Consider the following 16,870-nt stretch of genomic DNA (forward strand, 5'->3'; position numbering starts at 1 on the left):
CATGTATTATACGCCGCAGCCTACCTAGACGATGTAATCATTCAAAGCAACAACTGGGAGGGGCAAATGCGGCATGTGGGCGCAGTGCTTGAGTCTCTGACATGGGCGGGGCTCACCACCAACCCAAAGAAGTGTGCTGTGGGACGGAGGGATGTATGGTAGCTGGGGTACCACTTGGGTGAAGGCCTGTTCCGACCCCAGCTTGATAAAACCGCTCCGATCACAAACAATTGTGGGAAGCCAGTGCTGTTTAACCTTAACTTCTCTCTCCCTTACTGCCTCGGAAAGAGAGCTGGGCTCAGTCTTGTCCAGGAGGTGGAAAGGACCGAGTGGCCGGTGCTGTATCTCAGCCGCAAACTCTCAGAGCGGGAGTCGAGGTGCAGCACAGTGGAGAAGGAGTGTCTGGCGATCAGTGACGTGCTTTCACCCTCTGTTCGGACCACACCCCGCAGCAGTGGCTCCACCCGACGAAGGACACAAACACCCGGTGGTACCTGGTTCTCCAGCCCTCTAACTTCTGAGTGGTCCATAGGCCAGCGACACAGATGGTCGTGGCTGACTTTCTCCTCCCAGGGAGTCAGATGTCGGTCGGACAGCTCCCCAGCCTAAGTCTGGTGGTGGGGGTATGTGGCAGACCAAGGGGCGTAGTCAAGCCGCGGCTGCAGACGGCAGCATGGCTCCCTTTCCCTCGGCCGCCTAGCTGCCTCGAGTCGGCCCAATCAGGCCCAATCAGCGCCGACTCGAGGAGCAGGGAGCTTTCCTAATGTTTGTCTGTCTTTCAGAGGGGATTGGCGTACAGGTCTCAAGAGCCGACAAGGCGCCAGAGCCCAACGCCATTCCTCTTGCGCCCAAACTCATTATTCTTTATTATTTATACTTGTGGCCAGCGAGGTTTTTGTTCAACTTTATGATAAAATAACTCTCGCCATGTTGGCAAACCACGGCCAGAAAAACTCTGTCTCCCTCCCAAAAACCCCTACGTGTGGGCAGAGACGCCCACAATGATATAAAAATTCTGTCCCCCTGCCCCCCAGTATTTTCTTACATGTATTTTTCCCTGATGTGTTCGGTACCTTCTGCTCCGGCACCGGTTCGATGCTGCTCTTGGGCGACAGCGTCTTTGCTTCAGTCCAGTCCAGGAACTTTTCCTTGAACAGGACAGTCTCATTGTGCTCCGTCAGTCGGCCGAATATGGCCCAGTCCGGGCGGCCCTGGCCCTTCCTATGGAGGGAGGGAGGGAGGGGGCATAGGGAGTCAAGCCCGGTTTCATGTGTCGATTTGTTGTTGATTAAATGCAGTGTTTCCCAACCTTTTTGTCTTCCACGGCACACTTGTTACAATTAAATAATCCCCCGGCCCATCACTCTCCTGTTAACCACTAAAAACGCCAGAAACATGTATAAATGTGCTTATTACAATGGCCTAGTAGTGACTAGTAGTGATGCAAGACTCGCAAGCGATTTGTTCGTGGTGAACAGATCCTTTAAATTACTTGGGAGTCTGGAGTCACTCACAAACCATGAGTCGACTCACAAACTGAAAATAATACTGAGTATTCAATTTGGCATTTGGCATAAGATTCAAGAGGTTTATTCATCACATACATATACATACTTTCATATATATGCAGTGAAATGTCTTAATTCATATTAAATGTAAATAATGTATAAAATTAAAATTCCATTCACAACTCAGAGTCAAACGGACTCTTCTGACTCTCATCGTTTGGGAAGTATCTCCGTCCTTCCACCCAAATGAACAAAGAATCAGAAAATGGAACGACTACACAGAGTGAAGAGTCAAGAACCGAATCTCAAAAAAGAGTCGAACCTTTTGTCACTACAGATAGTCTTCACTGTCAGAGTGAAACTTCTGTCTGGAACTGATGAATTAGATGAATTAGTGCCCCCTTGCCATTTAGATCTTGCAACACAAGAGCTAGTTTCCATTCTTCAAAGTGATTCACGGCACACCCGGTGAGCGCTCATGGCGCACCATGTTTTAAGGGACTTGACAATACTGTAGTTGAGCATACTGTATGTTTCTATCTATAGGAACAGAAATATATATATTTTTTTCAATATTATATTTATATTATATCATAGCTCCACCTGGGAATGAGCGTGTTGCAGCCTCCGGGATCCAGGGGGTTAACGTCGCAGCAGGTGTAGTCAAAGTTTCCGTTCCAGAGGTGCTTGGCCAGCTGGAAGGCCACCTTCCTCTGGGCCAGCGTCACCTCCTTGCCGTGCCACACGTACACCTCGCTGCCAAAGTCATAAACCAACACCTAATGTGGAGATGGAGAAAAGCAGCAGCCATTTTAATCGTCTTTTTTTTTTTACTTTTAGTTATTGTCATCTTGAATCACGGTAATGGGATTTGTGATTTTTTGGGGGTATATGTCATATATATATATATATATATATATATATTAGTTACTAGCAGTTACTTGCATTAACGGTGAGAATGGAGTATTCCACAGGGCCATGTTATTACATGCAACTATGGAGTACGTACAAGGTTACAAGGACTTAGATTGAAGTAGTACTTGTTTGGTAGGAGTATTTTTATTACAAATGCAGGACCCCAGCACACATGATTCTATTCTTGGGTCCATTTGGTGTCATTTTAACCTCCGGTGTACCTCCTTGGGCTGCAGCAGCGACGTGCGCGGGACTTTGCCCCACTCCTCGTCATCGGGCACTAGCTTGTCGTCCAACAACCGGAAGATGCAGTTGGTCTCCAGGATTGCGTTCTCAAACTGCTCATCCTCCTCCGGGGTACCTGCCGCTGGTGGGGGTCAAATAAAATACAAAAACATATCAAAGCACGCCCTAATCAGACATATGGAGGCCTGATTGAGGCATGATTTCTTTAGCACAGGGTAAAAAAAAATGACATTTCCGTTGATTCAATTAAATTATTAAATAAATGAAATTAAAATGAACTTAACTATAACTGGAATAATGTTTAGTCTTTGTTGGCTATATTAAGCAATTGTTTAATCATTTTCTTCAGCAAGGTAACTCTTGCAGGTGAATTCTTATGTGGTTAACATAATATTATTTTGCTATATTATATAATATATCGATAAATAACGATTTTATTTCGGAAGCAAAGACACAGGCCATGTTATAATTTTTTTTTCTTAACTTAATAAAAAAAAAACATTTATTATTACTTATGATAATAATACTTGTGATCGTACTTATGATTCAACCGGGAGGTTGATTTTCAACCTGTTGAATCATAAGTACGAACAATTAGCCAATGTGTTGAAAGAATCTTATATAGAAATAAATCAGCCACAACATTAAAACCACTGACAGCTGAGGTGAAAAACATTGATCATCTGGTTACAATGGCACCTGTGAAGCTGTGGGGCGGCAAGTGAACAGTCAGTTCTTGAAAATGGACAAGCGTAAAGATCTGAACGACTTTGACAAGGGCCAAATTGTGATGGCAAGACGACTGGGTCAGAGCGTCTCCAAAACGCCAGGTCTTGTGGGGTGTTTCAGGTATGCAGTGGTTAGTTCCTACCAAAAGTGGTCCAAGAAAGGACAACTGGGGAACCAGTGACAGGGTCATGGACTCATGTGCTCATTGATGCACGTGGGCAGCGAAGGCTAACCCGCCTGGTCTGATCCCACAGAAGAGCTACTGAAGCACAAATTGATTAAAAAGTTAATGCTGCTATGATAGAAAGGTGTTAGAACACACAGTGCATCCACCGCTGAAAGCGCTTACAAATGGGCATGTGAGCGAACTGGACCACAGAGCAATGGAAGCGATGGATGGTGGCCTGGTCTGATGAATCACGTTTTCTTCTACATCATTTGGATGGACCACAGGACACCTTCAGAGTCCATGCCTCGACAGTTCAAAGCTGTTTTGTCGGCACCAGGGCGAGCTACACAATATTAGTCAGGTGGTTTTAATGTTTTTCATTTGTTATATTGTCAACTTTTGAATAGCATTTTTGAGGTAGCATAAATTGGATGAAAGTATGAAACTCAAGGAATGAAACTCATATTTAGTGATCGATTTAGTCATATCTCTCTAAAAACTGCTGGCTTCAACTAGTGTGTCTGGGTAGTGTGTTGTTTGCACCACAGTAGGTACTTCCAAAATGTAGGTACTTCCAACATGTATTTCACACAGTTTCACACTTTACTTAAAGTGCTCCTACCTTGGCCAAACTGGTCGTTTTCAGGCTGAAAACGCCTTCAAATGTTCTGAAAACAATCTGGGTTGGAACTAGCTGTGTAGTGTGAGGGTGAAACTTGGCACCTCCCTCGATGTTCTGAGGGGAAGGGGTCGGTTCTTACGTTGGTAGGGGGCCTGTCCCCCCAGGACGGCCCAGAACTCCTGGGCGTCGGGACCCTGGGGGTTCACCCTCTCCTCGATGGTCTGGACCTGGCTGGCCCGGCAGCCCAGGTCTCTCTTAGTCTGGATATAGGTGGCCAGGTCCACCGCCTGGAAGGGAACAGGAAGCGGTTCAGTTGATATAGAATGGTGATTTTCAACCTGCGAGTTGTGAGTGAGCCCCCTATTGGAACTTGTGTGTACTGCAAGTGGGTCAGAAAAGGTTTTAGTGAGTAATGTTATTCTACATACATGGCTGAGCTTCTGAACATCAGGAATTATGGGTAATCGACTCGCCTTGGCTTTCTCGATCACGTTGGAGAATTCGCCGATCCAAACGAAGCAGTGGTCAGGGGTCACCAACAGGAAGCAGTCTCCGCTGTTCAGCGACGACACTCTTGGCTCCACTAGCCTGGTCTGGACATGTCGTCGGCCTGCGGGAAACACACAACAGCGACTTGTGTATTCGAGGATTAGCAGTAATCTTTTACTTTTACTCTTTTACTCTTTTACTAAATAGATATAGGCCTGCTAAATCCCTATCTTTCCATGGGACGTGCAAGAACCTCACTATAGAACCAGTGATTTTTACTGTAATTGCACTAATAGTTGTGCAACAAAAATGTAAGAGTGGAACTTGTATTTCGCTATCTGCAGCTCAAGGCAGTGCAGCGATGGGAGCCCTCAAACTTATCAGTGAGATGAATCCCTTCCAGAAAGCCCATATAGAAAAATATGGCAAAATGGTGATATCTTTCTATTCATTTATTTGCCAAACATTGGTGGACACATCCTACCCCACCTTTGTTCTGCAAAATGTTACTGCTTTTTTAAAGTGTGACTACTATATATATATATATATATATATATATATATATATATATACAGTATATATATATACGCTACTCACAAAAAGTTAGGGATATTCGGCTTTCGGGTGAAATTTCAGGATAAACCTAAAATGCACTATAACCTTTACAGGTGAACTTAATTTGACTTTCTCTAAACTTTTAAATGCATATGTCCAACTGTTCAATGTTTCAGTACTTTTTGCACAACTTGCTGTTCTCTAACAAGGAGCTGAACGGCAAAATTCACAACAGGTGTTTGATCCATGATTCGACCAAAACATTTCCTGGTTCAATTAGAATTGGTATTTAAACAGTCCTCTCAAAATCCTCCTCAAAATGTGAACAGCATGATGAGCACTGTTCACATTTTGACATCATGAGACCAAGACGACACCTAACAATTCATCAACACTACCTCGCCGTTGTGAGGCTTCAAACAGGATGTTCTCAGAGGGAAGTGGCCACTGAGCTTAGTGTCACAGAGTGTCATCAGCAGGTTGCAACAGAGATACAGAGAGACTGGAGGAGTCAAAGAAAGGCATAGAAGTGGACGTCCTTTGGCCACATCCCACACTGATGAGCGCTTCATTGTGAACAGTGCCCTGTGGAACCAGATGATGAATGCCACTCAACTCCAGGCACATTTAAGGGAGGTGAGAGGCACCCAAGTGTCACGTCAAACCATTCAAAACCGTTTACATCAGCGTGGTCTGCGTGCTAGACGAGCTGCAAGGGTACCTGACCACACCACCAGGCACAGGCATCATCGTCTTGCACGGGCCAGGGAGCATTTACGCTGGACGAGGGACCAGTGGCCTCAGTGCTGTTCTGGTGAAAGTCGATTCACGTTGAGCAGAAATGATGGCCGCCAAAGATGTTGGAGACGTCAAGGAGAGCGCTATGCATCAGCCACTGTTGTCACCAGACGAGCCTTTGGTGGTGGTGGTGTTACAGTGTGGGCAGGTGTGTCTAGTCAATACAGAACTGCCCTACACTTCGTGAATGGTACAGTGACAAGCCCATACTACCTGAATAACATCATTAATCCAGTCATTGTGCCCCTGCATGAACAACACAGGCGTAATTTCATCTTCATGGATGACAATGCTCCAGCTCATCGAGGTCGCATCATTAGGGAACGGCTGCTGGAGACTGGGGCACCTCAAATGGAGTGGCCTGCACTTTCTCCAGACCTGAATCCGATAGAAAACCTATGGGATCAGCTGAGTCGCCTCGTAGAGGCTTGTCACTCTGTACCCCAGAACCTCAATGACCTGAGGGCCGCCCCTCAAGAAGAGTGGGGTGCCAGGCCTCAGCAGACAATAAGTCGACTTGTGAACAGCATGAGACGTCGTTGTCAAGCTGTAATTGATGCTCAAGGGCACATGACAAGTTATTGAGACATTGACATTTTTTGCTGTGGTAAACCCACCACTGTTGTTGGCTTTTGTTTCAATAAATTGTTTGAGATGAGGAAATCACCATTGCATGTTTCTACTTAAATTGCCCTACTTTCATGATATTATATCACTGTAGCGTGAACCTTTTACATTTTCCATAAATTTTACCCGAAAGTCAAATATCCCTAACTTTTTGTGAGTAGTGTATATAGATAGATAGATAGATAGAAATCCATGTCCATCTTTTTTCACAGGACCTGCAAGGACATATTTACCATAATTGCACTAACGGAAATGCAAAAAAATTCCAAATAAAACAAAAGTCTCACCTTTGATCTGCATGAGCATCAGGGTCTTGTAGGGCACGGCGCTGTTGTTGGACATTTGCTCTGAGATGTTGACGCTTCGCAGGCTGACGCTGGTGAAGTTCTCCTTGGACGCCAGGCCAGCCAGGGCCGCTTCGGAGTACTCCGAGCTCTTACTGACTGGAAACACAGACCACACTTTATCAGAACACATGTATAATAGTTAGGGATCGGTTTAGTTAGTGGTCAGCGAGATGCTTGGTGAGGTCAGTTCAAGTAATAACAGGGATAAAAAGTTAACACCACAAAAGTCATCATGTGTTGCCTTAGCTTGGAATGATGGTGGTTTTATTCTTTACTACAGTTTATTTAGTCTTTTGGTATTTTACTCTTAATACTGTTAAGTTGCTACCCCAAATAGAATCCACACAGTGATATTATCTAAGATCTTAGATAGACAAATATCTCAAAAGGCCTCCTTCGGGTCAGTTTCACGTTCTGCTCTCCACTTCAAATGATCTCCAAACAGAAAACAGGCGTGTGGTTGGTTAAGTCAACACCATGTATTAGCAACACCATGGCAATCAGTGATAAACAAAGCAGATTCTCACCAACACTACGCAAAGGTCTACAATGGAAAGGTGTACGACATTTCCAAGCAGCTTTTAACAAGAACATGACATTTTCAAATGTTGGTGCTAAAATGAGCACCACCCGCCCCCGGCGTACTCTTCTCCGCCGTCATCCTCTTGCTTTCCAGCTGAGCCACGTTGAGCCTCTGCTCTGTGTACTCGTGTCGGATGTCCTCCCGGGCGGCCAGCATCCTCAGAGGGTTCCTGGACGCCTGAACATTCCTGGACGGGCGCACTGACCTTTTGTGCTGCACCATGGCCGAGGTGAGCCTAAGCGGGAGAGAGCAAAGCATCATGGGAAACGTGGTTACCATCCAGAAATTGGAGTTTATTCCAGTGCTTGCTTTAAGTGGTAGTGGAAGCAATTCGTTATCCCCATAGGCAGTTTGTCAAACAGTTAGTTAAACAACTTAAAAACAGTCCAAGTGTTTATGAATATAAAAACAACAACAAATATACTGTGTATATATAGTTTTACTTATATACAGTATTACTTTATTGCATTTCCCAAAGATGTGACGTATTTGATGAGCCATTGATCAAATGATTGCTTATTTTTAAGTCCTATTTTCTAAGTGCATATAGACATATGCGTTCATGTCTATATGCATATTTACATTATGTTGAATAAACACCAATTGTTGCTCTGTGGAAATGGAGGATTTAATAAAACAATATAAAATTTAAAATGTTTACATTTAAAATAAAACACTTTATACTGCATACTGTAAGGCGATATACTGCATAATTTCGAGTAAAATACATTGCACAGTGCCATCCTATCCTCTATTTGATATTATTTATAAATAATAAATCAGAACATTGACAATTAGTGAGCTCTAAGAACCACACAGAGCTTGTTCATAATTTGTGAGGCAGAACCAAAACTTCATGTAAAATCCTCTTCGATAAAAAACTGTTGTGTAATAATCATAGAACGTCCCTGTTTTCCCTTAGATGCAAAGAATGTCATGCAGTTTTTTCCCGCTCACTTGGGACCCTGCTGGCCGAAGATGGCGTCAAAGTCCTCGTCGATCTCGATCCTGGTGGGCATGCGCGGGAAGTCGGCCCCGCGCCGGTAGAACTTGGAGAAGATCTCGTCGTCGAGCTTCATCACCTCCTTCACTGCCCGCTCGGTGACCGTCAGAGTCGTCTCCTGCAGACTGGCCACTGGACCACAGCAAACAGGGCAAGGTGGGGGGCAGTGGATATGAAGCTCAGGATTATTTTTGTTATTGTTGTCATTATTTTTTGATATTTTTGTAATTATAGTCATATTACAGCAATGCACAGACGCCAATGTATTGAATAATACAAACACACAGGGTCTTCAAGATCAGTGACCTTATTGTGATAGAAATTGTCAGTATTTGTATTGTGAGTACTCAGTACTCTATCCTATGATAAGTATGATAGCTTTATTAATATATCACATTTACAGATTTTATTCATATATCATATATTAATATATCATACCAGTGCCCATATGAAGCGCTCTGTTGAGAGTTAGCTTTGTGTACTTTCCATTGCTGTTATTTTTAATCTTTTGTATCATTCTGCTTTGAGGATAAAATAAATAAAATAAAATAAAATAAAATTAAATAATATAAAATAAAATAATATAATATAATATCATATAAAATAATATGAGGTGTTTCAATTGTTATTTAGATAGCCTTTTATAATTTCCCATGTATTATTTTTACAATTATATTCATATACATTATATTATATTTATATATATTATACCATAGAAACTGATACACTGACACAAGAAACTATTCTCACACCAATAACATTATAATGGTCTAATACATCCAGCACACCAGTGGTTATTTAGAAGCGTCAAAGGTATCCAATAATATAATTAAGAAAGAGAGAGAGAGAGAGAGAGAGAAAGAGAAAGAGAGAGATTTGAAATAAATTGTGAATAACAGGACAGGACAAGAGACTCTCGCACCTTTGCTGTTCAGACGTCCCAAGAAACTCTCCAGCTTGTCAAGCTTCTTGTCTGACTCCATGTCTGGCTGGGCCTCAATTTCTAATGGAACCAGCAGAATTGTCTTTGTGGTTATGTGAGGCTTTAGAATCATTAGAATGTACAGTACTGTATGTCAAACTAAACTTGATAAAAAAAAACATCACAGGAACATGCCGACATGATTTGACCGTGTGCTATGGTTTGAATTTTGTATGTGATAATGAATGACTTCATCATTGGGCAGAATTTGCGGTGATGAGCTGGTTTTATCAGAGAGTGTGATAGCTGGTCTCACCCTCCTGGTGCTTGCCGCCAGCTTGGGTGCTGTTCTTCAGCTTGGCTGAGACCGGAGACAGGATGGGACTGATGACTGAGGAGGAGGCGGCCAGACCTGCAACGGCAGAGCAGGAAAAAATATTATTTGGAATGCTATGATATAGCGTCTCTGTAATCTCTATGTGGTCATAAATCGGATATTGATGACAGAATTTCATGTAAACCCTGAGAGTTGGCTAATACTTTGATTAAAAGTAAAAATACCATATTTTATTTTTTAAACTCACTGATTGCCCCATTTAAGTTTGCCATTAAAGGACTGAAAATACCCTCTATCCTGTGAAAACCATTTTTATAGCCTTTCACTACGGGGAACAACATTTTTCAGAGTTTCCTTTGAATGCAGCATCAGCTGACATAATGACGCAGTGTGCGAGTTTTCCGAGTTCCGGTGAGATGCAGACTTACTACCACAAGACGATTATTACTCAATCCTAAAAATAAGAAGGTGGCTGTCTACTGCTTGTAGTCCACAGAGTTCACCTCACCTGTCTCTGTAGAAGGAAATCACTCCGTGTGGAAGTTCTCAATAACAGGGTTCCATTCAAACTAAACAAATTAAACACTGCATGTCCCTCAGTGACATGTCATCAACTTTTAAACTTTTGGGAGTAAAATCGACACGCTTCAGACCCATTGCTCTGGAACTGCAAGCGAACTCCATGTGTGAGGACACAAACATGGAATATGTTTTGGACTGTTTTCAACTCCTGGAGTTTGTATCTTAAGACTGGCTCGAATGCCACAAAGTAAGGAGGAACACGGCACTGTGTTGGAGGCAAACAGAATGCGTTTATATTTACTAAAAGGGCAAAAGAGATAAAATATCAAACGAAGAGCCCTGCCGCCATCAAGCAGGTAAGACGATAAACACACCCGCACACACACACAAACACACACACACACACACACACACACACACACACAAACAAACACATATTTACACATGCGCTTTTTGCAACCACTACAGAGCGATGGAGACTACACCGCGCGCTGCACATGCAGCACGCCCACCGTGGTTTTGTACGCAGCACACAATACCAACTGGTCGGAGAGCTGGTCGTAAGTCCAAGCAGTCGTTAAACAGGTAGGTTGTTAAATGAAGAGTACCTGTATAGCAAATTGGATGATGTCACAAAGCGTCTTACTCCACAAACTCATCTCACTTCCGACCGGAAGTTTTAGAACCTTGGCATGTGGGTGATGCATGAACGCTCGGCTACCTCTGGTCAAATTTAATCAGTTTTTCACGAATTCCTGCTTCGAGATAGCCGAGACGTCCCAGTTCTCGCGAGACCTCAACCGTGCGTTCCAGACACTTTAAGCCCAAAAAATGCCAAAGAGAAAGTAAAAATGATTGTTGAACATAATAATAATTGTCCCCTATCCTGATGAAACCACCTCTGGCGAGTGCATAAGCACATACATATGTGGGTGCATGAACGCGCAGTACACTTAAGGGACCCCGTATACCAGGGGTGTCAAACTCCATTGCACAGGGGGCCAAAACTCGAAGCACACTTTAGGTTGCGGGCCGAACAGGATAAACATTTATTAAACACACTAAAACTAAATGTTTTTTGAACATAAATATGAATAAAAACAGACAGGAATATTATTCGAGAATAAATAAACTTGAACTTTAAATAAATATATTTTGCTCTCCATAAAAATATATCCTGTCAAAATTATAAATATGAACATGCTGCAAAAAACCCTGAAAAAATAAATAAAAATTGTGCTTTTAAGTAAATGTTAAAATAACAATAAATCAAAACATCCAAATTTGCTCTTATGCCATTTTATAAAAAATAAACGTTAAATATCTCGAAAGATTTTGCTCTCCATAAAAATATCTCCAGTCAGAATTATACAAATTCAAAATATGAACATGCTGCAAAAAAAACCCTGTAAATATAAATAAAATGTGTGCTTTCCAGCAAAAGTTAAAATAACAACAAATCAAAACATTCAGTTTTCTTTGCTCTTATGCCATTTTGTCAGAGCTGGATGCTTGGCATCTTTTTTTGGCAACAAGTTCGTTTAGGTTTGGTGTGAGGTGCTGTGTTGTGGAGATTCTCAGGATGGACTGCAAGTGTTCATCAGTGAGACGACTCCTGTGTGCTGTTTTGTTATTCTTCATCACTGAGAACAGCTTCTCACACAGATATGTGTTACCAAACATGCACAAGGTTCGAGCCGCATGTAGACGGAGCTGGGGCATTGCTTCAGGAATGGAGCAAATAAACTGTGTGGACCTGCAGTGTCGTATTTTGCCTTTAGTGTCCCATTACACTGCAGCTCAATCAGCTCCATCTGGATGTGTACAGGTGCAGTTTCCATGTCCCCGGCAAATGGGTTGCGAAGCAGCTTGAAATTCTTTTTTTGTGCTTCAAAGTCACCAAAGCACCGTGCGAACTCAGTGCGCAGTGCGCTCAGTGTATCAGCAAAATGCGCATTTGGGAACACCGTTGCGTCGACTTGCTTCAACAATACTTGGCAACAGGGTAAGTGCGGCAAGTTGCACTGGTGCATTTGTGTCTCCCATAAGAGCAGCTTCACTTGAAATGCCTTCACCGCGTCATACATGTCAGTGATCATGTGGTCACGTCCCTGGAGCTGAAGGTTTAAGACATTGAGATGACGAGATGAGCTGTTATGTCAGCCAGAAACGCCAACTCACATTTCCACTTTTCATCCCGCAAAACTGTGGAGTCTTTTCCTTTACTGTCCATGAACTGACAGATTTCATTGCTGAGCTCAAAAACTCTATTGAGAACTTTTCCCCGACTCAGCCAACGCATCTCTGTATGATAAGGAATGTCGGCAAACTCTGAATTTTTTCCCGCAGAAAAGATTGAAATTGTCAGTGATTTAAACCTTTTGCTCGGATAAAGTTCACGGTTTGCGTTACAGTACTCGTTACATGCTCCATTTTTAGGACTTTACCACACAGCTTTTCCTGGTGTATGATGCAGTGATATGCTGTTAACTCACCAGTACAGTTCTCCTCCTGCATCTTTACTTGCATCCTTCCCACTAGTCCACTTTTTTCCCCGCACATCGCCCGTGCGCCATCTGTTGTAAGTCCAATAAGTTTGTCCCAAGGCAGTTGCATGTCGGTTACACTTTGACATACGTTTTCAAAAATATATTTTCCTGTCGTTGTCCCGTGCATCGATTAAATGTCCAATATTTCCTCTGTTACGCGCAAATTGGAGTCCACTCCACGGATGAACATGGCTTGCTGTGCTGTGTCCGTCATGTCAGTACTTTCATCCAAAGCAAGAGAGTATGCAATAAAGTCTTTGCTTCTTTCACTCAACTGTGTTCAGTTGGCCATCTCCCAAACCCGATCACCAACCATATTTCTACTCAGGCTTACATATGTCAACATCTGCTTTTTGTCTGGACACAAGACGTCACACACCTTCATCATGCAGCTCTTCAGAAACTCTCCCTCGGTAAATGGCCGGCCTGATTTGGCTATCTCCTCTGCCACAATAAAACTTGCTTTCACAGCAGCTTCACTTTGTGATATTGCTCTGGTGAAAAATGTCTGCTGAAATGTCAGATTCTTCTTTAACTCTCCCACTTTCTGTATCTTCTGCTCTGCATTCAGGTTTTTCAGCTTATCCTGATGTTTCGTCTCGAAGTGCCGCCTTAGATTAAATTCCTTAATTACAGCCACATTTGCTCCACAATTAAGACACACGGGTTTACCAGCAATGTCAGTAAACATATACTCAGCCTCCCATCTGTTTTGAAAGGCTCTGTTTTCAGAATCAACTTTTCTCTTCGCCATTCTGAGGGGCTAGCTTCGCAATAACTTTGCAATAGGATTGTATACAACAACAGAAGCTTGACTTGATTGACGCGGGAATGTTCCCACGTAGCCTAGCATTCGGCAAGGCGGTTGAAGCGCTGCATTGTGGGATCTGAAGTTTGTGTGTTATCAGAGCTTCATATCGGCAGGCATTTTTAATAGCTCTATATAAAATGATCTCACGAGCCGGATATAATTGTAAGCCGGGCTGGATGTGGCCCGCGGGCCTTGAGTTTGACACATATGCTGGATACTGTATATATATCTACACGTTGGAAAGTTTGAGTTACAATATTTTGCAAGAGCTAGTATATAGTAAAAACAATTAGAGGCTGACTCATTTAGGCTCACATTGAAGAGCCTGTTCTTTAACTATAGTACTGTATTGTCACAAGACCAGGAGATATTCCAACTTCATTAAACCTTGTGTGGAGATAAGGAGAATCTCCACTCGGAGATTCATGTGAATCTCCGTGATGGAGATTCACATGACTGCTTGGCAGTGATAGCTGTTGTGGCTTTTCCCTGCTGAGATCTTGCTATTGAGCTCTTGAAAAGTTCAACTACAACGATTTAAACTAATGAGTACAACTTTTAGGTTTTTGTTTTGTCTGTCTGTCAGTCATCTGGTTTTTGTATAAAACAGTGTTTGTTTATTATGTACCACCAGTTATGTTTGTGTTTCTATGTGTTGTAAACTGTCTTTTGTTTAATTTAGATTGCATGAATATGTACGGGCCAATGTGATAAGGTGCAGTGTAGCTGATTAATGAGATATACAGAACATCCGTTGAATGTTTTCTTGTCATAACCCTCCCATTCTGATCTCCCTATTTGTGTTGTTTACATGAATGTACGTGACCCCATCTCTATAGGAAATGTTGGAGCCAACGCAGCCAACAAAGCCGTCGTACCTGATATTGCTCTTGTTAATAATGGTTGTGTCCTCCATAGATGAGGACACAGGATTCCTCACTAACCTTGTTTTTCCTCTACTCACAGGGATCCTGCCTTGAACTATTGTTGTGGCAAGGCAAAGTTTGTAGTGGCAGAGGCACTTGGTAGTGTATGATCCACATGGGGAGCCGTATCTCCCCCACTAGTCTTTAATTGATTTGCTTGTTTGACATATGGTAAGAACCATTTATCAAAAAGGAGGGATAGTTAGAGAATTAAGTAAACATTATGATTTTGACAATTCCATTCCAAGTCCTCCTTTTAAACACCTCATGATGGATTTATCAAGTTGACACCTTGTCATGGTTAAAATATTGTTTTGTGATAACTGACATGTTTTTCTTAATGGAACCCCAGTGAAGGTAAGCTCGACTGAGTTTCATTCCTGCCATTAGTAATGATGGGGATGCAAGGACAATCACATGGTGTGCTGTACTGTCCCTGCATAAAGTGCTGACCGGGAGACCAAATCATCAGACATGAACTGAGATCACGATCCTAACGGAGGAAAAGAATGGTCATGTCTGTGTGATCATCTTCCTCATTACCATCGCCATCGTCCTGTTGATCACCCAACCCTGGACCACGGTTCCACAGCGGGACTTAAAAAACAGCCACTCCCCCACCCCACCCTTACCCACACCAGATCCAGAAGAGGGGCCCCAAGTAAGAAATAACATTCTGTCACTAACGTAGTCCACCCATGGTTAAATGTTGACTCCACGAGACATTCATTAGAACAAATATACAGAACATCTATATTTGGTGCCCCATTTTTATTTGACTACCGGCTTGTATTTGATTAAATAAAGTTAACAATCTGTGTATCCCTGCGTCAGCAGGGAGGGGGGGGTCTCCATTCGATTGTCATTACACATTTACGCCACTGCTCTACACCTGCCTGTTTTACGAATTATCTGTTTTAAAGGGGACCTATTATGCTTTTCTTTATTTTCTGTCATATATATAATGTTACAATGTTGGATGTTCATATTAGACATGGCCAAAGTGTCAAATAATGAGGTAAACTGATGACCCCGCCCGTCGGGGCACCGGACAATTTTTCTTATTTTCAAATGCCAATGACAGCTATCTGATTGCGCAGGCACCGCGCAATTATTTATTTTTGTCCATGCAGTAACCACCAGCTCTCTGTAGACAGTAATAAATTCACTCTAACTGCATGTGGCTATTAGAGCCAGTGTTTGAGAATTGGATGTTTTTTGCAATTAGGGTTATTTGCATAGAAAGGGCCCAATTTTTCACCAAATGTATATATAATGCCTAATGTTAACACATGCAAATAGCACCGGCGCACCGAGACACTATTTGTAAAGAGACTGACTGCAACAGCGCAGTAGCAGGGTGGTAGTCAGTCCGCAGGACAATCAGTTTCACAGCTATTCAGGATGGTAAAGTTCTGTGTTTGTGGAGGTTGCACAAACTCTAGCTTTAACAATAATAAAAAAAAATAATAATAATAATAATAATAATAAGCAGTGCCTGCACATGAGAAGCAGGGTGGAAGGGGGCAAGGCTGAAAGTCTCCCTGGTACAGAAGTGCAGGATTTATTATTTAGACAATAACAGATTTTACAAAATAATCATTCCATTATCCCACCACCCACAGTAAATTCACTAAATTCACTTCTTGAATACATCATATTCCCCTTTGACGGACCTTTCTTGACCATGCGCGCAGCGACCGTGTACTGGCTGGAGTCGTTGGCCACCCCCTTGCCCTTGGTCTTCCAAGCGTCCTCGCGCGTGGAGATCATCTGTTTCCTCTCCTCGATGGTCATCTGGGCCTCGATCTCCTCACCCATCCTCTGGAGACGGGAGGCCGAGGACAGGGGGTGCAAATCAGGAAAAACAAATTCATAGAGAAGGCAGGGAGGTCTTGCTATTCCAGTCAAACATTATTCATCGGTCAGACACCAATTCAAGATCAGACAAAAGCCAAAACATGCATAAACAGCACAGAAGGCAAAGCCTGAACTGCAATGGACGGACATTTTTTGGTATTTAAAAATAATGTGATTGTTTTGTTAGTATTTGAATTGTAATGCTCCATATTATCTTAAAGCATAGATAAAGCACTGAACAGTATGTTAAGTAAAACTTCCCAACAAGGCAAGATGACTACATCATCGTACACACACACACACACACACACACACACACACACACACACACACAGTGGACAATGAAGAGATG

At 42.6% G+C, this 16,870-nt stretch overlaps 1 protein-coding gene across 7 annotated transcripts in view; it reads right to left on the reverse strand.

Annotated features, from left to right (window-relative positions):
- svilb (supervillin b) overlaps positions 1-16,870 on the reverse strand; it is a 51,642-nt gene that overhangs the window by 15,865 nt on the left and 18,907 nt on the right. For all 7 annotated transcript variants that reach the window (XM_080011345.1, XM_080011346.1, XM_080011344.1 and 4 more), the window contains 11 exons: positions 16,335-16,482; positions 9,830-9,925; positions 9,514-9,594; positions 8,546-8,723; positions 7,651-7,823; positions 6,946-7,101; positions 4,663-4,799; positions 4,329-4,476; positions 2,645-2,790; positions 2,112-2,287; positions 1,074-1,221 (listed from right to left, as the gene is read on the reverse strand). In XM_080011345.1, the coding sequence (XP_079867471.1) occupies positions 1,074-1,221; positions 2,112-2,287; positions 2,645-2,790; positions 4,329-4,476; positions 4,663-4,799; positions 6,946-7,101; positions 7,651-7,823; positions 8,546-8,723; positions 9,514-9,594; positions 9,830-9,925; positions 16,335-16,482 (1,587 nt within the window). The remainder of the gene's footprint in view (positions 1-1,073; positions 1,222-2,111; positions 2,288-2,644; positions 2,791-4,328; positions 4,477-4,662; positions 4,800-6,945; positions 7,102-7,650; positions 7,824-8,545; positions 8,724-9,513; positions 9,595-9,829; positions 9,926-16,334; positions 16,483-16,870) is intronic.

Source organism: Zeus faber (genome assembly GCF_960531495.2).
Source record: "Zeus faber genome assembly, chromosome: 12".
Classification (NCBI taxonomy): domain Eukaryota; kingdom Metazoa; phylum Chordata; class Actinopteri; order Zeiformes; family Zeidae; genus Zeus; species Zeus faber.